Source organism: Trifolium pratense, linkage group LG7 (assembly GCF_020283565.1).
Source record: "Trifolium pratense cultivar HEN17-A07 linkage group LG7, ARS_RC_1.1, whole genome shotgun sequence".
Taxonomy (NCBI): domain Eukaryota; kingdom Viridiplantae; phylum Streptophyta; class Magnoliopsida; order Fabales; family Fabaceae; genus Trifolium; species Trifolium pratense.
Genome location: NC_060065.1, coordinates 734,126 through 757,499, shown reverse-complemented (window position 1 = coordinate 757,499; position 23,374 = coordinate 734,126). Strand labels below are relative to the sequence as shown.

Genomic DNA, 23,374 nt, shown 5'->3' with positions numbered 1-23,374 from the left:
TAGATATTATACCTTGTACAGTAGATATATAAATTCAACCAGTTTTAACAAAAGCAAAATAGCATAGGAAATTCTGAAGCTATTGTCATGATTTTTCATTATTGTGACGATTTAATTGCTCGCTCTACCAGTTAGTAAATAATCATCGGGTTTAAAAGGATGTTGCAACCAGAAATTAAGAAAAAGATTTGCTTTATTATTGCTATTGCTATTGCTATTGCTATTGCTATACATTTACACATAATTTCCATGTACAAGTATATCTATATATCACTACAAAATTTTGTTCCTCATACATAAAAGTTCAACTAATTGTTGAGGACATTAAGAAGTGAGAATCTGATTTTAATAAGACGCCTAAATAGAAACTCAAGCCCTTCTTCGAGGTCTTGAATGCATGATTCTGTTTTCTCCAAATGATTTTGCAGATCATTGATGGCTTCAAGTTTTCTAGTTTTGTTCAATACAAAAGACTGCAATGCTACATCCACTTGACCAAATTCACTTTCATCTGTCAATAGCGAGCAAGCAACTCTTTTCGGCTGAATTAGCTTTGAAATGGAACTCCAGCTGTTTGACTTTGATTGTGTGGCTCCTGAGATAAACTGCAATATTGTCTGAAATGTTGATAGTGTAGCCACTTCAACATCTTGTAATAAGTTAATCAAAACAACTGTTTGATGATCTTTGTTTGTAGATAACATGTTGCAACTTTTGGTATTGCCCTTCAAATTTGCCAATGTTTTGGCAATAGCCTTTTTAACTATCTTTCTAGATGTCAAGAATTTCTTAGCTTCTGTCGCGATTTCCACTTCACCTCCTCTTTTTCGTCTTATGATGGATTGAAGTTCCCTTGTACACTCTTTTGTGTGGATTAAAGCATCTTTGGATGAACTGCATACATCTAATAGCCTTAAGGATCCATCCAAAAGGTTATTAACCCAATTTTCTTGATGTTCATGAACAAGTGCATCTTGAGTTAGTGGAAGCTGAATCAAATTTTCAACACACTCAATCAAATCTCGCAAGCCATCAATCTTATGGCAAAGTGAAGATGATGAGGTTTCATTGGAAGCCTTTAATAAGGTGTCTAAATGGTCATTGCATTTAAGAATGAGTGGGTGTGGTCTAGAGGGCAAACTGATTGAGCGACCATGGAAATTGGATTTTGTGTTCAAAGGAGAGGTTGCCATTTTTATTTTATTTTCTCGAGAGGAAGAGAAAGAGAAGCCTTGATGTTGAATGTTGAATTGAATCTATGGATCTGCCTATTTCCATTGACATCTTCTCAATATATATTATCTGTGTTAGGAGACATAAGGAATCTGATCTTAATGTCATATCAATGAGGCCAACTAATCCAGATTTGAATGCAGACATTATTACATAAATGTTAGAGCCATGTCTCCCCTGAGGAATCTCTCCAACTCATACTCTTGTCTCATTTGCATGATTATAACATTTTCAATGCAAATGCTTCACCGAAAAATGTGTTTTAATCTTGAACATAGCAATCTTCACGTGTGTAGTAATGCTGTGATGCTAAAGCAACAACTGCAGTATTGTTAGGCATGTCTCTGGTTGAGGAACACAAATCACACCATGCATTTAAACATATGCAGAAACCCTTGATCTACTCACACACGTGTACTTGATCAAAACAGATCTTAATAAGTGTTATATATATTGAAATGCTTCTCCTCCTACAGACACATGATCTGTTTTCCATGTTCGTTCCCAAATTGTGCATGCTTCTTGCAGTTAACAATTTGAGTTTTTATTATATCCTATGGCAGGTGTGATATTCATGTGATTCCCAAGTTTAAAATCGAGGGATGAGTTGGGAAGCATTGTTTGTGGGAAGCAGCATTGAGGAAACATGTGGAATTTGAAAATAAAATATATATTCTTGTCTCCTCTAGTCATTTGATATATAGATATATATATATATATTGTAAAGTGGCAGAAAAAAAACCTCAAAAGTTCTCTGCATAGCCGCAGCAACATCCCATCGTATCACTAGTCAAGTCGAATCTGCAAAGGTTGAAGGATTCCAAAGCCACTGCTTCTTTGTAATCGTCTTCATTCTGTCACATGCTCAACAGCTTGCAGGATTTGCATGAAAGCACTGGTAAGTTGTTCCAATTGAGAATCATCAAACAAGCATTAAAGCGAGAAAGAAGAAACAAACATGTTGAGGGTCGATATTTGATGGATCTATGAGACTCTTGGATTTTTATTTTTTTGACGAAAACTATAAGACTCTTGGATAGTTGCCATCAAAAGGATATAATGCACGAACTTCAGTGATCGCAGGAGGAGAGATGTGGAAAGTGGAATCACGGTTGAGGGGGTACAATACTTGACATATAGGAAGAACATGAAGAAAGCTAGAAACTAAAAAGCAATGAAAAATGAGTTCACAGTTTCTTCTTGCACAAACAAAGACAATGAAACTTTTTCAATGCTTAGTATCTTAATAGAAGCAGAAGCTGTCACTGTTAAGCCATTAAAATCTTTGTTGTTGTTTGTCAATGGCTCAAAAGGACTTTTAATGCAGAGAAAGTGATCAGCAATATCGTAGCTCTTGCGGTCTCAAAGAGTATACTGTCATTCGCAAGTATCAGAAACAAATGAGACCCAAAAGGTTGACACAGTGTTGCAGTTTCTTATCAGTTCAAAGCCTTCATCTATTGAGAATTTTCAAAGTCATATGAAGAATTTAGAGCTGTGCATTGAAGATAGAAAATGGAGTTGAACGCCTCTCAAGACAACTTATATTAAACCAGAGTTTCCCTTCTCAACAGTTTAAACCACTAGTCAAACTCAAAACATGTTTTAACCATCACTGTCTCATACTTTTTACATAGATGTGATTAAAGAAAGTTGTATAAATATTTTGATCATATTATATTTAGCATTGCAACACTACTTCACACGTGCATTGGGGTTATTCGTTTAATATTAGTTCGTTTCTGGTGAAGCATTTGCGTTGAAAATGTCATAATCATGCAAATGCGTGAGAGAGATAAGATAAAAGTATGAGTTGGAGAGTTTCTATGAGGGAGACACTTCTCTATCATTTGTGCAATTATGTCTAGATATTCCAAATCTCGATTAGTTAGCCTCATTGATTTTATACATGTTTAATTAACATGAGATTCCTTATGTCCCTGACTAGAGCTAACAGATTAGATTAAGGTAATTTCCCCTATGAATGAGTCAGTGACTTGAACTAATAAAATAGTAGCCAAGTTCATATATTAATCTGTGTGGTGTCCTATTTGAAGCAGACATGTTCATATGATGAACGCTGTTTAATACTAGTTGAAACAGCTCCTCATCCAGACAATTATCAATAATCCATGAGATTAGAAAAATTAAATTAAGGATTAAGGATTGAGAAGGCTGGATATGCTCAATATGAAAAGAAAACTGAGATCTGAATCAATCAATATTTAACATGACTTAAATTCAAATACTTTCTGCTAGCAATATATAACATGACTTAACTGTGCTGAATGAGAAAATTTGGACTTGCAATGGAAAATTAAGGAAAATTACTTCATATCATTGCTATATATTTACACATATAATTTCAATAAACATGTGTATCTACATCACTACAAAATTTTGATCCTCATAAACATTCAATTAATGGTTGAGAATATTAAGAATTGAAACTCTAATTTTAATGAGACGCCTAAACAGAAACTCAAGGCCTTCTTCAAAGTCCTGAATGCACAATTCCATTTTCTCCAAGTTGTTTTGAAGATCATTCACTTCTTCAAATTTGCTAGTCTTGCTAAAAACAAAGGACTGCAATGCTACATCCACCTGTGCAAATTCACTCTCTTCTGCCACAAGTGAGCAAGAAACTCTTTTTGGCTGAATTAGTTTGGAAATAGAAATCCAAGTGTTCGACTTCAACGGTGTGGTCCCTGCGATAAATTGTAGTATTGTCTCAAATGTAGATAGTGTAGCCACTTCAACATCTTGTAATAAGTTAATCAAAACCATTGTTTGATGATCTTTGTTTGTAGCTATGATGTTGCAATTTTTGGTATTTCCCTTCAAATTTGTCAAGGCTTTTGAGATGGCCTTTTTAACTATCTTCCTAGCTGTCAAGAATTTCTTAGCTTCTGCAGTGAGTTCCAATCCACCTCCCCTTCTTCTTATGATGGATTTAAGTTCCCTTGTGCATTCTTTTGTGTGAATTAAAGCATCTTTGGCTGCACTACACACATCTAATAGCCTTAAGGATCCATCCAAAAGGTTATTAACCCAATTTTCTTGATGTTCATGGACAAGTGCATCTTGTGTTAGTGGAAGCTGAATCAAATTTTCAACACACTCGATCAAATCTCGCAAGCCATCGATTTTATTGCAAAGCAATGATGATGAGGTTCCATTGGAAGACCTTAATAAGGTGTCTAAATGTTCATTACATTTAAGAATGAGTGGATGTGGTCTAGAGGGCAAACTGTTTGATCGACCATGCGAATTGGTGGATTTTGTGTTCAAAGGAGAAGAAGCTGCCATTTTTTCTTTCTCAAGAAAAGAGAATGAGAAAGAAGCTTTGATGATGTTGAATGTTGAATTGAGTTTATGTGGATGTGCCTTTCTTACATTGGCATGTTCTCAATATATATATGAAATACTATGAGTCATGTTGGAAACATAAAGAATCTCAATTATAAAAACGTATCAATGAGGCTAACTAATTGAGATTTGGAATTAGACATAATTGCATAAATGTTAGAGAAGTGTTTCCCTCATGGAAACTCTCCAACTCATCATACTTTGTCTTATCTCTTCCTCTCACTTCAATGATTATGACATTTTCAACGCAAATACTTCCACATGAACGTGCTAATATTAAACATAAAATAACCCAAATGCACGTGTGTTATGAGTATATTTATTTGATTTCAACTAAAAAGCCTTTACATAGAATTCTTTGTTCAATGTAAAGTTGAAATTCTCAACTAAGTAAAAAGAACTATGCGAACAAAAGTAATGGTTCTTCAATCAAATAGATTTCTTTGTTCAATGGAAAATTGAAATTCTAAACTAGTAAAAAGAACTACGCGAACAGAAGTAATGGTTCTTCAATCAACCAACATTGTGTTCGGTGTCAGGTGGAGTACTTGCAACATACTGCAACATATAGAAACAAGTATCAAGATAGAGAACTACTTGAACAAAACTATCAAGTAAAGCATGTAAAAGGAAGGTATCCAATCAAATAGAGAACTCAATACTTAAGATAATGTGATGGTTTTAATCAATGAAATAAACCAGTTTCAGTATTCTCACCTCGGAATCACTTGAACTATCCTTCTCAGTGTCATCATGAGTACGCTGCAAAATGTGAGCATGAGTAAAAAACAAATTTATACAAAATCAGCCCAATTTGTTTTAAAAAACAAACTACTTTAAGTACCTTATTTGTTTGCTGAAGTACACTATTATTTACCGGGGGATCATTGGCAATCACACGCTGAACATCACCAACATCACTATATGGATTAAGACCATCTCCAAAAGTAGATGTGTTCATGGGGGGATCATCAGCTATCACACGCGGAACATCACCAACATCACTATATGGATTGAGAAGACCATCTCCAGAAGTAGATGTGTTTACGGGGGGATCATTGGCTATTGCAAGTAGATCACCACCGACCTCAACACATGGACAAACACCCTCTTCCCCAAAATACTGATCCCATGTGTAAAGAAAGATTGATCTCAATAGATCAAAATTTTGAATGGTGGATCGGTGAACAGCATAAAAAGTCCGTGCAGTCTTCTACAAATTTATCGCATATATATAAGAATAAGTGCTGGGAAAGATGAATGACAATTTTTACTCAAATTTATATTAAGAAACTTAAATTGCAATTTGGCCTCAACAACTAACCTTATGTTTTTTCATTAGTGGACAAACCTCACCAGTTTTACAATTGAATGTTAAATTTTCGGTAACTCCTTGTAATCCATGACACATTAAAGCACAATAGTCTCTGAAAATTTGATATGAAACACTCAAAATGTGGTCAACCTGAAAAACAATACAGCACAGCTTAGTTGACATTGTTTTTGACAACACACATGAAGACACTAATTAACGTAACTGGCATGACAGAAAACAGCAACAGTGGCAGCACAACAGAGGGATCCGAAACACAAAAACAAGACACTAATTAACATAACTGTTACAAGTGAGTTCCTAAAGGTTGACACAGTGTTAGTTTCTTATCAGTTCAAAGTCTATCTATTGAGAATTTTCAATGTCATGTGCAGAATTTAGAGTTGTGCATTGAAGATAGAAAATGGAATTGAACGCCTCTCAAGACAACTTATTAGAACCAGAGTTTCCCTTCTTGACATTTTAAACCACTGGTCAAATTCAAAACATGTTAACCATCACTGTCCCGTACTTTGTACATAGATGTGATTAAAGAAAGTTGTATATATTTTTTTATCATATTATATTTAGCATCGCAACACTACTTGACATGTACATTGGGGTTATTGTGTAATCATTGTTTTAGCATCATAACACTACCTTACACGTTTAATATTAGCTCGTTTCTGGTGAAGCATTCGTGTTGAAAATGTCATAATCATGACAGTGCGCGAGTAAGATAAGATCACAGTATGAATATGCGAGTTTGCATATGAGGGAGACTCTTCTCTATCATTTGTGCAATCATGTCTTGATATTCTAAATCTAGATTAGTTAGCCTCGTTGATTTTATACGTGTTTAATTAACATGAGATTCCTTATGTCCCTGGCTAGAGCTAACAAATTAGATTAAGGTGATTTCCCCTATTAATGTGTCAGTGACTTGAACTAATAAAATAGTAGCCAAGTTCATACATTAATCTGTGGGATACTATTTGAGTCAGACATGTTCATATGATGAACGCTGTTTAATACTAGTTGGAACAGCTCCTCATCCCAACCCCCAGCTTCTGTCACAAGCAAATCTTTCGCGACTGAGACACTAAAAAAGCGGGGAAATCTATCTTTTAAGGGCTGAAAACCTACCCACACATCGGATAATGCTTAGTTGTTGCTTTTATAATTTTATAGTATTGTAGTGAAGTTATATATTTTTCAAACCATAAATTTATAACCGGAAACAAAGAGGAATTTATAGGAGTTTTTTAAAATAAAAAAAAAAAAAAGCAAAGAGATATTTATTAACAATGCATAAGGGATGCCCTTCAGAGAGTGCAATAGAGTCCACCTTAATCTAGATACTCAATTCACAAAAGTAGCACACCACAAGACCCCCACACAATGAAACCAATCCATCCCACATGCTACAAAATCACCATGCCAATCCATCAGATACATAGAGAAAAACTAACCCCTCTTAAAATAACACAGACAGCCTAATAAGCAACAAATTACAAAGAAGACTCAAAACACTTCAAGCTACTACAAGAATGGCCAACACCAAAACAATATAAACAATGCACACCATAATTATAAGAATCAAAAACATATTTAAATTGATTCTAGTAGTTATATATTTTCCTAACCTCGTGTTTCGTGGTATTAAAGCCCGGTTTTGTCCCATTCAAATATATGCTAATCGATGAACATTCGTAAGCAGTAAACATTTCAGTTTTGTCCATTCTTGGATAATTTTTTGCAAAGCCTTTCGTCCTTAGAAGAATCGCTTGGGTTCTTTTATCATCAAGATTCAATCCTTGTATATTTTTGAACGATGGATCAACCTGTCAATAAAATTGAAAGAAAATAAGCTATATCAATAGAATTACTAATTAAAGAGACTTGATAAAATTGAATGCTTACGGTGTCATCTTGAACATAAGTTGTTGCCATTTGAAAGAAAAAGTTGAATATGCTTGAAAAGTTGAAAATGAAGTGATTAAGAAAGATACATGCTTTGTAGAGGAATCAATATTTGTTTATTCATATAGTATATTAATAGCAGTTAGTTAGTTAGTTAGTTAGAGTGTGTTATATAATAGAATCATAAAAGTTAGTTAGAGTTTTGTTACAAGATCCTGTGACTTGGAATCTATTGCTTGAGTATGTACTTATGAAAGGCAACAAATGGATATATATACAGCCACACTCTTAGAATGCAAAGTACATTGCATGTTTCAGTACTATATGATTAGGGTCATATACTCGTGTTTCCTTTTATTTAAAATTGGTTTGAAAATTTGAATTTTTTTAGTCAAGCAAACTTAAAGCATTTCATTAACCAGTAAATGTTCAATACATAAGGAATAATCTCAAATCTATAGAAACTAGCAAAAAAAATTGGTTTGAATTAATTTTGTTGTCCAAATAGAAAATTCCTGGTGACCTAGTTGACGACGGTTCACCAAGCATAATTTTTATTGTTCATAGTGGTTTCTGCCCGACGTGGAATTCCCGCTCTGTACTAGTGTCTCTACCGTCTCTTGTTTGTTTGGCACGGCATGCGTTTAGTATGCAGAAGCAATTATTTGTGGGATTGAATTAACAAGTGCTCTAACTGATTAATTAAGAATGTAAAATTTATACTAGGAATCACAAACTTTTTAAGAAATTGAATACAACTTTTCAACTCAAAATTTATATAGATATTTATGAAATTCCCTAAAATTACTCTTTTGCGTTTTTACTTGTTTGTTATCCTCCATCCAAGATAACCCTAAAAATTGAATTGCTATTATATTTTTATTTTTTTTACTCATTTATTAAATAAATAAATAAAATACAACAACCCACAAGAATAATATTTTCGGACGGAGGATTATTGTTGATTGATTCTAGTGGTACGTAACTCATGGGTTTCAAATCGGTACATGGGATCGAATCGTAGTCATTTCTATTAAATTCAGCACTAATCAACATTGAATTAACTAACGATCGATATGAATTAAAATTATTTGGACACACATACCAAATAAGTAGGGACGACCCTGTGTTCAGTTAGTAAAATTGATCCTTCATCTAACTAGCATTGGTATTAACATAATATAACTTGAATGGTGAACAAAAAAATTGCAGTAAAATTCTATCTCAAGTTGATGTTGTTACTAGACTATATATGACTTGAAAATATATATCAGCAACCACGTGAGGTAAGCAAATGAAAATACAAATTATGAAGGAATTATTAAAAGATTTCATTGAACAAATTAAGATCCAAACTCTCCCTTAATAATAATCAGATAATGTTTTGCAATGTCTTAACAAATAATTCATAAATGAATCATGGCTCATAAATTGAAAGGAATATCAAACAAATCAAATTGATGAATAAAGATAAACTTCAAATTCTCAATAAATATAGGTAATTACCTATGAATGAAAGGTATAAGTGCAACAAGTTACGCCACAAACCTTTTTTGAATGTCAAAACTAATGTCTTAACATTGCTATTTGACATATATAGTCTTAACAAACCGGGAATTCTTTCATTTAAAATTCAAAAACCTGTCTCATCAGGCATGGTCCACAAACTATAGAACAACTGCCTCAGAGTCTCCCTGGTGTGCATCAGCCAAGCCATAACAGTGGAAGGCGAGTTTAAGGATTTGTGTTTACAAATGTTGCAATTATTATGATGGACAATTGGTTTTTTATATCGAATAGTTTAATTGTTAGATTTACACACTATAAGTATAGAGAATCTGATATTCAAACTTTGATTCCTCCAAATAACAACATTATGCGTTATCCTCAATTAATAAACACAACGAGCAAAGGACAACGTTCCAGGGCTACTAACGATGTCATTCTCAAATCTCAATTGTATTGCGAGTAAGGTTTTCCACAGACCCGAGATGACTTCAAAGTTTTGCATCACTAGGAACTTTTTTAGTTTACTAATAAACACCCGCATATTTTGGATAAGAGTACACCAACGTGTAACATCTATTCCGAAATGGCCTCAAGGGATTCAAAATCTTCAATAGGGAGGAAGTGGAAGACATTCCGAGAGTTGAAGAAATGAATGTTATGCATGTGAAATTATGAAGGGTAGTTAGATGCAAGCGAAGGTTGATGTCTAGATGAAGGTTATGCGGGGCTTGAACTTGATCATTTATCTCAAATAGTAGTGTATCAGACATCAGTGCTTTTGAGCAAATTCTGCAAGCCCTCGGAGCCCTTTAATCTATGCAGATGAAACTCAACTAGGAGACTTGAATACCATTTGGGGTCTTAGTAGTTGATATCTTGTTAATATATATATCAAAAGAACAATATTTTTTATTTTCAAATTCCAATATAGTGTGCTACCACAACACTGTTAGTTTAATGCTTCCCACTAACCATACTTCCCAACTCATCCATCAATTTTTAACTTTAGAATCAATAATTCAAGTCTAGGATGGAAGTGAACTCCAAGAATCATGCAGGAGATGTGAGTGAACATGGAATGCAGATCATGTGTCTGTAGGAGCAGAAGCATTTTCATTTATAAATTATTTATCGAGATCTGTTTTGATCAAGTGCACGTGTATGATGAGTAAATCAATCATTTCTACAGATGTTAAGATATGTTTAAATGCATGGTGTGATTTGTGTTCCTCAACCAGAGACATGCCTAACAATTCTGCAGTAGTTGCTTTAGCATCATAACACACGTGCAGATTGTTATTTTCAAGATTAAAACACATTTTTAGGGAAGCTATTTGCATTGAAAATGTTATAATCATGCAAATGAGACAAGAGTATGAGTTGGAGAGATTCCTTTAGGGGAGACATGGCTCTAACATATATGTAATAAATTAATAATGTCTGCATTCAAATCTCGATTAGTTGGCCTCATTGATATGTCATTAAGATCAGATTCCTTATGTCGCCTAACACCCTTAATATATATTGAGAAGATGCCAATGGAAAAAAGCAGATCCATAGCTCAATTCAACATTCAAATCAAGGCTTCTCTTTCTCTTCATTTGAGCAAAAAATAAAAATGGCAGCCTCTCCTTTAAACACAAAATCCAATTTCCACGGTCGCTCAATCAGCTTGCCCTCTAGACCACACCCACTCATTCTTAAATGCAATGAACATTTAGACACCTTATTAAAGGCTTCCAATGAAACCTCGTCATCTTCGCTTTGCCATAAGATTGATGGTTTGCGAGATTTGATCGAGTGTGTTGAAAAATTGATTCAGCTTCCACTAACACAAGATGCACTTGCCCACGAGCATCAAGAAAATTGGGTAAATAACCTTTTGGATGGATCCTTAAGGCTATTAGATGTATGCAGTTCAGCCAAAGATGCTTTAATCCACACAAAAGAATGCACAAGGGAACTTCAATCCATCATAAGACGAAAAAGAGGAGGTGAAGTGGAAATCGCTACAGAAGCTAAGAAATTCTTGACATCTAGAAAGATAGTGAAAAAGGCTATTTCCAAAACACTGGCAAATTTAAAGACCAATACCAAAAATTGCAACATCTTATCTACAAACAAAGATCATCAAACAGTTGTTTTGATTAACTTACTACAAGATGTTGAAGTGGCTACACTATCTACATTTGAGACAATACTACAATTTATCTCAGGGACCACAGCGTTGAAGTCGAACACTTGGCTTTCTATTTCCAAACTAATTCAGCCAAAAAGAGTTTCTTGCTCACTTGTGGCAGAAGAGAGTGAATTTGCACAGGTGGATGTAGCATTGCAGTCCTTTGTTTTTAGCAAGACTAGCAAACTTGAAGAAGTGAATGATCTTCAAAACAACTTGGAGAAAATGGAATTGTGCATTCAGGACTTTGAAGAAGGCCTTGAGTTTCTGTTTAGGCGTCTCATTAAAATTAGAGTTTCAATTCTTAATATTCTCAACCATTAATTGAATGTTTATGAGGATCAAAATTTTGCAGTGATGTAGATACACATGTTTATTGAAATTATATGTGTAAATATATAGCAATGATATGAAGTAATTTTCCTTAATTTTCCATTGCAAGTCCAAATTTTCTCATTCAGCACAGTTAAGTCATGTTATATATTGCTAGCAGAAAGTATTTGAATTTAAGTCATGTTAAATATGGATTGATTCAGATCTCAGTTTTCTTTTCATATTGAGCATATCCAGCCTTCTCAATCCTTAATCATTAATTTAATTTTTCTAATCTCATGGATTATTGATAATTATCTGGATGAGGAGCTGTTTCAACTTTCAACTAGTATTAAACAGCGTTCATCAGATGAACATGTCTGCTTCGAATAGGACACCACACAGATTAATATATGAACTTGGCTACTATTTTATTAGTTCAAGTCACTGACTCATTCATAGGGGAAATTACCTTAATCTCATCTGTTAGCTGTAGTTAAGGACATAAGGAATCTCATGTTAATTAAACATGTATAAAATCAATGAGGCTAACTAATCAAGATTTGGAATATCTAGACATAATTGCACAAATGATAGAGAAGTGTCTCCCTCATAGAAACTCTCCAACTCATACTTTTATCTTATCTCTCTCACGCATTTGCATGATTATGACATTTTCAACGTAAATGCTTCACCAGCAACAAGCTAATATTAAACGAATAACCCCAATGCACGTGTGAAGTAGTGTTGCGATGCTAAATATAATATGATAAAAAAATTTATACAACTTTCTTTAATCACATCTATGTAAAAAGTATGAGACAGTGATGGTTAAAAACATGTTTTGAGTTTGATTAGTGGTTTAAAATGTTGAGAAGGGAAACTCTGGTTTTAATATAAGTTGTCTTGAGAGGCGTTGAACTCCATTTTGTATCTTCAATGCACAGCTCTATATTCTGCATATGACTTTGAAAATTCTCAATAGATGAAGGCTTTGAACTGATAAGAAACTGCAACACTGTGTCAACCTTTTGGGTCTCATTTGTTTTTGATGCTTGAGAATGAAAGTATACTCTTTGAGACCGCAAGAACTATGATATTGCTGATCATTTTCTCTGCATTAAAAGTCCTTTTGAGCCAGTGACAAACAACAACAAAGATTCTAATGAGTTAACAGTGACAGCTTCTGCTTCTATTAAGATACTAAGCATTGAAAAAGTTTCATTGTCTTTGTTTGTGCAAGAAGAAACTGTGAACTCATTTTTCATTGCTTTTTAGTTTCTAGCTTTCTTCATGTTCTTCCTATATGTCAAGTATTGTACCCCCTCAACTGTGATTCCACTTTCCACATCTCTGCTCCTGCGATCACCTGCGATCACTGACTGAAGTTTGTGCATTATATCCTTTTGATGGCAAATATCCAAGAGTCTTATAGATCCATTAAATATCCACCCTCAACATGTTTGTTTCTTCTTTCTCGTGTTAATGCAAGTTTGATGATTCTCAATTGGAGCAACTTATCAAGCTGTTGAATGTGACTGAATGAAGATGGTGGTGAAGAAGCAGTGGCTTCGGAATCCTTCAATCTTTGCAGAAGCGACTCAACTAGTGATACGATGGGATGTGGTACGTGCAGAGGGTAAGCTGTTGCTGCGGCTATGCAGAGAACTTTTGGAGTTTTTTCCTGCCATCTTTTCCTCTATAGTTGATATCTTTCCAATATATATCAAATGACTAGAGGAGACAAGAAGAATATTTTTTATTTTCAAATTCCACAAGCGCTATCCTACTACAGCAGTGTTTGCTCAATGCTGCTTCCCACGAACAATGCTTCCGAACTCATCCCTCAATTTTAAACTTGGGAATCACATCAATATTACACCTGCCATAGGATATAATTAAAACTTAAATTGTGAACTACAAGAATCATGCATGAGATGGGAACTAACATGGAAAGTGGATCATGTGTCTGTAGGAGGATTAACAGTTCTATTTATAAATTACTTATTAAGACCTGCTTTGATCAAGTACACGTGTGTGAATAGATCAAGGATTTCTACAGATGTTAAGATATTTTTAAATGCATAGTGTGATTCATGTTCCTCAACCAGAGACATGCCTAACAATACTGCAGTAATTGCTTTAGCATCACAGCAGTACTACACACGTGAAGATTGCTATGTTCACAAGATTAAAACACATTGAAAATGTTATAATCATGCAAATGAGACAAAGTATGAGTTGGAGAGATTCCTTGGGGGAAACATGACTCTAACATTTATGTAATTGTGTCTGGATTCAAATCTGGATTAGTTGGCCTCATTGATATGTCATTAAGATCAGATACCCTATGTCTCCTAACACCTATAATATATATTGAGAAGATGCCAATGGAAAAAAGCAGATCCATAGCTCAATTCAACATTCAAATCAAGGCTTCTCTTTCTCTTCATTTGAGCAAAAAATAAAAATGGAAGCCTCTTCTTTGAACACAAAATCCAATTTCCACGGTCGCTCAATCAGCTTGCCCTCTAGACCACACCCGCTCATTCTTAAATGCAATGAACATTTAGACACCTTATTAAAGGCTTTCAATGAAACCTCGTCATCTTCGCTTTGCCATAAGATTGATGGCTTGCGAGATTTGATCGAGTGTGTTGAAAAATTGATTCAGCTTCCACTAACACAAGATGCACTTGTCCATGAACATCAAGAAAATTGGGTTAATAACCTTTTGGATGGATCCTTAAGGCTATTAGATGTATGCAGTTCAGCCAAAGATGCTTTAATCCACACAAAAGAGTGTACAAGGGAACTTCAATCCATCATAAGACGAAAAAGAGGAGGTGAAGTGGAAATCGCGACAGAAGCTAAGAAATTCTTGACATCTAGAAAGATAGTTAAAAAGGCTATTGCCAAAACATTGGCAAATTTGAAGGGCAATACCAAAAGTTGCAACTTGTTATCTACAAACAAAGATTATCAAACAGTTGTTTTGATTAACTTATTACACGATGTTGAAGTGGCTACACTATCGACATTTGAGACAATATTGCAATTTATCTCAGGAGCCACACAGTCAAAGTCAAACAGTTGGGGTTCCCTTTCGAAACTAATTCAGCCGAAAAGAGTTGCTTGCTCACTATTGACAGATGAAAGTGAATTTGGTCAAGTGGATGTAGCATTGCAGTATTTTGTATTGAACAAAACTAGAAAACTTGAAGCCATCAATGATCTGCAAAATCATTTGGAGAAAACAGAATCATGCATTCAAGACCTCGAAGAAGGGCTTGAGTTTCTATTTAGGCGTCTCATTAAAATCAGAGTCTCACTTCTTAATGTCCTCAACAATTAGTTGAACTTGTTATGTATGAGGATCAAAATTTTGTAGTGATGATATAGATATACTTGTACATGAAAATTATAGCATAAATGTATAGCAAATAATAATAAAGCATCTTTTTTTCCTTAATTTCCTGTTGCAATATCCTCTTAAACCTGGTGATTATTACCTAACTTTTAGATCCAAACTCTCCCTTAATAATAATAATCAGAGAATGTTCTGCAATGTCCATTCCAATGTTTTTGGCGCGAAAGTCATTCAATTTCCGATAACCATTTTTCGTCAAGTATTGGTTCAATTTCCGGTCACCATTTTCTTTCTATGTGAAAAGCTTCAATGCAGACTGTGCCACATGTTTAAAGTGATTGGGCCACATGGCTTAAAATGATTGGCCCACGTGGACTAATCATAAATTTATTTTATTTTATTTTATTTTTTCACCACGTATTCCAGTTCATTTGACCAATTAATTTGGGTCCTGTGTCTTGTTTGTTTACTCTGTTTAATAAGTAGTCAATTAAGAATTTACTTCTGAACTAAATTAACGGGTTAATTTGGGCCACATGACCCTGAAATTTTTTTCTACAAATTATAAGGAGTTAAATATGTTTTTGATCCCTATAGTTTCACAAAATTTTCGTTTTAGTCCTTGAAGTTTGATTTCACACTTTTTAGTCCCTAAAGTTCCATCACTCAATGTTTTTAGTCTTTGCCCTCCACATGGATTAAAGGATGATGACGTGGCAGTGCCACGTGGTTAATCAAGTGTTTTCTAAGTGCTTAATTTGATTCCGGATTAGTTCTGTTATTAAGTGGTTCCAACCTTCTCCAAATCGCAATTGTAAGGGATCGAATTGTAGAACTCCCTATCAAATTCAACGTTAATGACCATTAAACTAATTAACGATTGATATGAATTAAAATTATTTGGACACACATACCAAATAAGTAGGGACGACTCTGTGTTCAGTTAGTAAAATTGATCCTTCATCTAACTAGCATTGCAGTAAATTTCTATCTCAAATTGTTAATTGATGTATATATGACTTGAAAATACTGATTAACAATTGAAGACAATACTAATCACCCATATTTTGCATTTGTTAGCCACAGTTTTGCTTTCATGTAACTAACCAATTTCTCTTTATTCCTCTATAACAATATCAACTGGTCAATTATAATTAAATTAACTTTCATATATTTATCACTATATGCATGCTTCCCCACACGGTTAAAACTATACCTTAATTTTGTCAAAACATATTGTTGTCACGCAAAACCACATTAACTAATTCAATTTATCATTTAAGGAAATGAATTGTGCTATAAGTTGGATTAATATGAAACCAATTTCATTCCATGCAAAACAAAGAAGAAAATAAAAAATAGTAGAGTATGGCAAAAACCACTACTTCTTCACTTGTTCTACTTGTCCTAATTGTTGTGCCATTGTTTCTTAATGGCTATAGTGTTGAAGGTGCAGAAAAAGATAATCAAACAAAGAAAGATGACGCTGATGTTTATAAATCTAGTAAGACGTTTGGTTTTGGTTTTCCGTTTCACTGTATTAAATTGTTGAAATGGTGCAAATTTGGTGACCATAAATTCTGTGAAGAATTCAAGGAGAAATGTCTAAGGAAGGATCATGATGATCATCAAACCACCGTAACTAAAAGTGGTAATCCTCCTAATTAAGCTTAAAGCCTTCCATGATCGGACATTGTGGCCTCTAGCTATATCTATATGTATAAATCAAATAAATTTGTGCGAGATCATGTGAAAATATTATGTTATCAAAATTATATAGTTACTAAATAAAGCTTTATAAGCTATGTGCTTTGTAGTTTGTACCAAATTGAAATAAATTCACATGTGTGTTTCTTGTGTCTGGGAACATCACAATACGTATAGAATCTTTATATATATTTAAATTTTTCTTAATTACAATTTTGGTTTTTCTAGCTATTTTTACTCAATTATAAAATTAGTCTCATATTTTAAAATCTCTCAATTTTGGTCTTTCCATTAGTTTTTTTTTACTTAAAAATAGTGATTTAATATATTTTAAATGATATGAGATACTTTGTCCAAAAAAATAAAATGATATGACATGCAGTCTAATGATATTGAATAATCAAAAGTAGGACTGAAAATAAATCAAATCAACTCGAAAATAGTTTGAGATTCAATTTGGTAATAAATTCGTTGAACTTAGTTTATGAACCAAATAAATCAAACTTCAGTTGCAAATTAAGTTCGTTAAATAAATGATCTGAACTTGAGCTTTGCATAACTCGACTCGTTTAATTCATAAGCCAACTCGATATAAATTATACATATATAATATGGATTTTTCTATCATGTGCAAATTTGCACATGTTAAGAAGTTTAAAATGGTAAGTATATATTGGAATTTGGGTAGTTTATATTATATGATTAATTTTTTAATAAATTATTACTATTGTTTTTCAATAAAAATTTACTATTTTTAGTTGCTTTAACATATGCAATTAGACAAACTCATATAATATAAATTAATAATATGACAACAATGAATGCTTGTATAGCATATATAAGATAGTGTTGTAAACAAAACACTTTCAATAAGCTAAATTAGTCAACAACTCACTTTTTAGATAGATAAGTGGTCTTGAATTAATTTGTTCATGTGTTTTTTTTTTTTGAAAACTGTTTATGTGTTGTTTGGACATACTCCGTATTTGTATTTGGACTTATATTTTTATGTCGGCAAAAAAAAAAACGTTCATTTGATTCAGATTATCGAGCGGAATCTAATGAGGTTAATCGACGTTGTTCGTGAATTTGAAATGAATTTTGAGCTGAACTAATTCTTATCAAGTTAATTGGAAATACCATGCATGTTAAGCAATTGGTGAACATGATAAAATTCTCCTCGTGAAAGTGGTTTCTTGATAAGACTTCTGGTTATTCTTGTACTTAGTATGGGTGGAACATGGACCTTGTTCTATGTTTAGCCCAATAATAATTTGTGGGGTTAACCGGATTGATCGGTTCGTGTTAAGATGATTAACGAAGTGTATTGTGCTGTCCATGTATTATTATCGATGAGTTAACACAGAAAATGAACTAGACAACATAGTAAAATTGACACTCACCTAGCATTAGTATTAACAAAATATATATATCTACGTGAAAACATGCATGTTTTATTTTATTTTTAAAAATATTGCTATAAGGCAAAAATGTTTTACATGGGTATCCATTTTTTGATACTTAGAATTCGCTGGGTCAATTTTTAAAAATGTTTTAAAAATTATGATAATTCATAATTTTTCGACTTTAATTATAATTATAAGTAAATATTTACTTATTAGATTTATTGAATAACTAATGAACCGATATTTCAATATATGAATATATGCTTATAATTAAGGCTACAGGGAGTAAGTTTTTTTTTTGTGTAAGTTCTTATGTATTTATATATAATTATTAATATTTTTAGTTGAAAATTTTGCACCCTTGAATCAGGATCCTGATCCGCCACCGACTTAGATCTATTATACAAGTGAGTTGGACACAATATTTTTACTTAAAATTTTAAAGCGTTAGGTTTATGAGTCATAACGCTTGTACATTGTTCTTTGTTCAGCCTTTACAATGTGAAATTTAACTCTCCTCACAATTGCCAAAACATTTTTCTCATTCATAATTGATGTGAGCTTAACTTCTCACGCTTAAAACCCAATATATATATATATATATATGACTTTTTTTTCTTAAGCAACTATACTATATGAATGTGACATGAAAATATACGTGGGTAGAAAGAGAATGAGCAACCACGTGAGTGTGGCTTGGCGTCTGCCTTTGTCCATGGAGTATACTAATTAACAAAGTGAAGACAAATGCATAATCATTAATCAATGGCTCTAAAATACTAATCACCCTATATTTTGCATTTGTTAGCCAGTTTTGCTTTCATATAACTAACTAATTTCTCTTTATTCCTCTATAACAATATCGACTGGTCAATTATAATTAAATTAACCTTCATATATTTAACACCATATATGCATGCATATGCTTCCTACACGATTAAACTATGCCTTAATTTTGTCAAAATATTTTTTTGTCAAGCAAAGTCACATTAACTAATTCAATTTCTCATTTAAGGAAATCAATTGTGCTATAAATTGGATTAATATGAAGCCAATTTCATTCCATGCAAAACAAAGAAGAAAATAAAAAAATAGTAGAGTATGGCAAAAACCACTACTTCTTCACTTGTTCTACTTGTCCTAATTGTTGTGCCATTATTTCTGAATGTCTATAGTGTTGAAGGTGCAGAAAAAGGTAATGAAGCTGAGAAAGATAATGATGATGTTTACAAATCTCATGATTGGATTTTCAAGCATATTTCATTGCGTTGTTTAAAATTGTTGAAGTGGTGCAAATTTGGTGATCATAAATTCTGTGAAGAATTCAAGGAGAAATGTCTAAGGAAGGATCATGATTATCATCAAACCACTGTAACTAAAAGTGGTAATCCTCCTAATTAAGCTGAAAGCCTTCCATGATCGGACATTAATTGTGGCCTCTAGCTATATCTATATGTATCAAATAAATTGGTGCGATCATGTGAAAGTATTATGATGTCAAAATTATATAGTTACTAAATAAAGCTTTATAATTAAGCTACGTGCTTTGTAATTGTACTATTGCTCCAACTTGAAATAAATTCACATGTGTGTGGCTCGGAACATCACAATAAGCATAGAATATTTATATTATTTTTTTTGACTTAACTTATCAATATTTATTATTTTCAAATCTATATGTAAACAGGATCATAAATTTAGGACGAAGAGAACACACCAAATGAATTTTCTTTACGATTATAAAGGGTTCATGATAAATATGCATATACATCTTTTAAGTATACTCTTTTATATTTTATCAAAAAATTTTTAAAGAGAAATCACTTCAAGAAAATCGGCTTTTATATATATATATATATATATATATATATATATATATATACCCATGGCTGTTTTTCAAAGTAGAGAATAATTTTACCTATGAATGTCTAATAATCGTCAGAGTAAGTTAAGTCATACTTCTTTTTAATTTATTTTTTTAATTTGTCATTTTAAACAATTAAAACAAAAATGAAAACACATAAATAGTCTCGGACATTAATTTATTACTCACTCGGGTTTTTATATTATAAGAAATACTTTGCTTTTTAGATTCATTGTAAACTTGATGAATATAAACAATAATATAGTCTAGATTCATCAATTTTACAATGAATCTAAAAAGTCGAGTTTTTCTTATATATAAGACCAAAGACGGTCTCACTCTTCACGTTATCTCTCAATCGTCTTTCTCTTAGCTTAATCTTCTTCATCTTTCACTCTCGATCTATTTCACACTCATTCATCTTCCAAATCGTTCACTCTTAATTGATCGAATCTCTACTCAATCGTTCAAATCCCTAAAATCTTAAAATCTTCCAAATCGCTCAAAATTGCTCTCAATTGTTTCGAATAGCTCTCAATCGTTCCAAATTGCTATTTAGTTTGTTTTAATTGAATTAGATCTATCATATTGTTTACGTGATTGTATTTTTATGTGGAGATAGTTGAACTTTATGCTTCTAGTGTTCTAATTGAATTATATCATTTGATTTGATGCAGATTCAATTTAAAACAGTTGATTATTGTTGGATATTAGGTAAATTGTTGGATTCAAGTTCCTATACACGAGGTAAAAAAGGAGAGTTTGAATTTCACTTAAAAACTGTTTTTAGTTACAATAATTTACTCGCCGGTTTTGATTTTATACTTGAATTAATTTGTTAATCTATATGCTTCATTTATATTTGAGTTTATCCCATTTATATTTTCATTTATTATTTTATTTTTGAAAGGTAAGAGGGATTTAATAATTTTGCATAATATACTTAGAATAAATTTGGTTATTTTTGGATTTTTGTACAAGTCTTCGTCCATAACTGTCAACAATGGAAAAGACTCGTGGTTGAAAGTTCTAAAAAATTTAATTATTGAGTCTAATTCTGCACTAAAAGAATTTTCGTTGGATTGGCCGGATAGAGGCATCGGTGGCTACTATGATTTGGACTTCTCTCATAATAGTTTTTGAGACAAAGTCCAAATCATAATAGCCACCGATGCCTTTATTCAGTCAATCCAACGGAAATTTTTTAATGCACGATTAGACTCGGTAATTAAATTCTTCAGAACTTTCAATCATGAGTTTTTTTCATTATTGGCGGTTATGAATAAAGAGATATACAAAAATCCAAAAATAACAAAGTTTATTCTAAGTATACTATGCAAAACAAATCCATCTTAAAGATAAACGGGTTAAATTCACTGACTATCTGAATCAGATAATATTAAAGACAATAGTTTGATTTTCCACCATGTCTGTTCGTCCACCATTGTTGTCCTATTTATATTGTCGTTTTAGCTTCACTGAATATCTGAAGATTAAAATAAGGACTTGATTCATAACCTTGCAGACAGGTGGGTGGTAAAACTTAAATTTCATACCATTTAATCGTCTAAGAGTTTTTACATTTTGAGGACGTGAACAAATTTCACGACCAATATTATATAATGCCTCGTCAATTGGGGAACAAAACTTAAAGAGTGTGGATGCTTCCAAAAAATTATTTTTTAATCAAGTAAATATTTTTTTTAATCAACTAAATATTGTAATAGTAATAATTTCAATAATTTATTCACTTGAATCTATAACAGTAAAAAAAATTATAAAATAAGGCTCAAATATCTAATTCGTCCTTGTAAATTATCGAGTTTTGATTTTCGTCACTGTATCTTTTTATTTTTTAAATAGTTTTTGAAAATATATTATAAAATAAAGAAAAATAAAAAAGTTTTTGAAAGATCAAAATTGTTTGATTTTGGTACCTGACATTAGCTTCTGTTAAAATAATTAATAAAGTCTATGTGGCCGACAGACGTACACATGACACATTGTGACGTAGTAAGTTATGGACATGTGGCATGTTGAAGTGGCAGAGTGATTAAAACATAGGACTTAATTCAAAAAAAATTTAAATAAGACTATATTATTGTCTTTGGCTCTTTGGTTTGGTGCTCGTGAAAAATTGGTGCAATTTGCAAAATTTGGATTCCCTACATTCAAAAATCCTAAATTCATCTATATTCACTTGTATTTAATATAAAAATGTTAGCAGAGAGATTGTAGAGAGGCGGAGTAGTATGATAGGTAATAATGATAAAATTGACATTAAAAATAAACTAAATACAAATAAATGCAAGTACGGATGTAATTAAGTGTAAGCCATTGGGGGCTCAAGCCCCCACCAAACCAACTAATTTTCTTTTAATATTTGTATTATTATTTTTTTAAGCCTCCATGACTAGATCTATAATTCACTTACCATAATTTTTTTTTTTTGGAAAATATTATTTTTTAACTTTTCACTATTTCAATTTTCACATACTTTCTCTCTTAAATGTATTATTCTTCTCTCTTAATTCATTCCAACATCAATTTCATCTCTCTCACTCAACCATATTTGTGGTATAATATTACATTTTTGATATTTGTGGTATAATATTACTTTTTTGTCCTAGTTCCTTTTTGGTTGTTAGTGTACGTTATGTGGTGAGTGTAGTTGTCTTTTGGGGGAGGTGTCGGGCTCTTGCATCTTTTTTATTATTAGGTGCTTGTTTGTTGTTTTGAGTTTAGATTGAGTTTTATTGCTTTGTAGAAGGTGGAAAGTTATGTTCTAGGATTTGAATTTTGTTATAGTTGCAAAGGTTAGAATACCTCTTGTATTTTTATTAATAAAAAAAAGCTTAATATAAAGAAATAAATTAAATCCAACATAATTTCAAAATAGTCTCCTAAAACAAAACAAGCCACTTGCAAAATAAATAAATTTAAAACATAATTGTCAAAAAAAAAATTCTCTAACCATTTGTAACCTTCCTACTAAAAAAATATAAGGTCTATATATCAAAAAATATATATAAGCTCTGATCAAAGGGTAACGTTGAGTAAAAAAAAAAGTGATATCCTCAACTATTTTTTACGATTTTTTTATGTTTTCTTTAAAGAATGGTGGATATGTTATCCACCTTTTAATAAAAGTTAACTAAATAAACGATTTGATATCTATTTTGTCGCATCA

General features: G+C 32.3%; 5 protein-coding genes across 5 annotated transcripts; 2 read left to right on the top strand and 3 right to left on the bottom strand.

Annotated features, from left to right (window-relative positions):
* Positions 1 to 209: 209 nt before the first annotated feature.
* LOC123899212 lies at positions 210 to 1,250 on the bottom strand. Its single transcript, XM_045950287.1, has one exon. It carries the CDS (start codon positions 1,191 to 1,193, stop codon positions 309 to 311), a length of 885 nt encoding a protein of 294 aa, XP_045806243.1. The 5' UTR covers positions 1,194 to 1,250; the 3' UTR covers positions 210 to 308.
* A 2,312-nt stretch (positions 1,251 to 3,562) lies between these two features.
* LOC123899211 lies at positions 3,563 to 4,588 on the bottom strand. Its single transcript, XM_045950286.1, has one exon. It carries the CDS (start codon positions 4,540 to 4,542, stop codon positions 3,655 to 3,657), a length of 888 nt encoding a protein of 295 aa, XP_045806242.1. The 5' UTR covers positions 4,543 to 4,588; the 3' UTR covers positions 3,563 to 3,654.
* A 527-nt stretch (positions 4,589 to 5,115) lies between these two features.
* Positions 5,116 to 7,867, bottom strand: LOC123899731. Its single transcript, XM_045950938.1, has 6 exons — positions 7,838 to 7,867; positions 7,561 to 7,758; positions 5,927 to 6,067; positions 5,447 to 5,815; positions 5,302 to 5,364; positions 5,116 to 5,160 (listed from the first exon to the last, which is right to left on the bottom strand). The coding sequence occupies exons 1-6, from the start codon at positions 7,865 to 7,867 to the stop codon at positions 5,116 to 5,118; spliced, it is 846 nt and encodes a 281-aa protein (XP_045806894.1).
* Positions 7,868 to 10,919: 3,052 nt separating this feature from the next.
* LOC123899210 lies at positions 10,920 to 11,850 on the top strand. The gene has a single exon (XM_045950285.1). The coding sequence runs from the start codon at positions 10,965 to 10,967 to the stop codon at positions 11,847 to 11,849; it is 885 nt and encodes a 294-aa protein (XP_045806241.1). The 5' UTR covers positions 10,920 to 10,964; the 3' UTR covers position 11,850.
* Positions 11,851 to 14,257: 2,407 nt separating this feature from the next.
* Positions 14,258 to 15,362, top strand: LOC123899209 (protein BPS1, chloroplastic-like). Its single transcript, XM_045950283.1, has one exon. The coding sequence runs from the start codon at positions 14,308 to 14,310 to the stop codon at positions 15,190 to 15,192; it is 885 nt and encodes a 294-aa protein (XP_045806239.1). The 5' UTR covers positions 14,258 to 14,307; the 3' UTR covers positions 15,193 to 15,362.
* Positions 15,363 to 23,374: the final 8,012 nt, after the last annotated feature.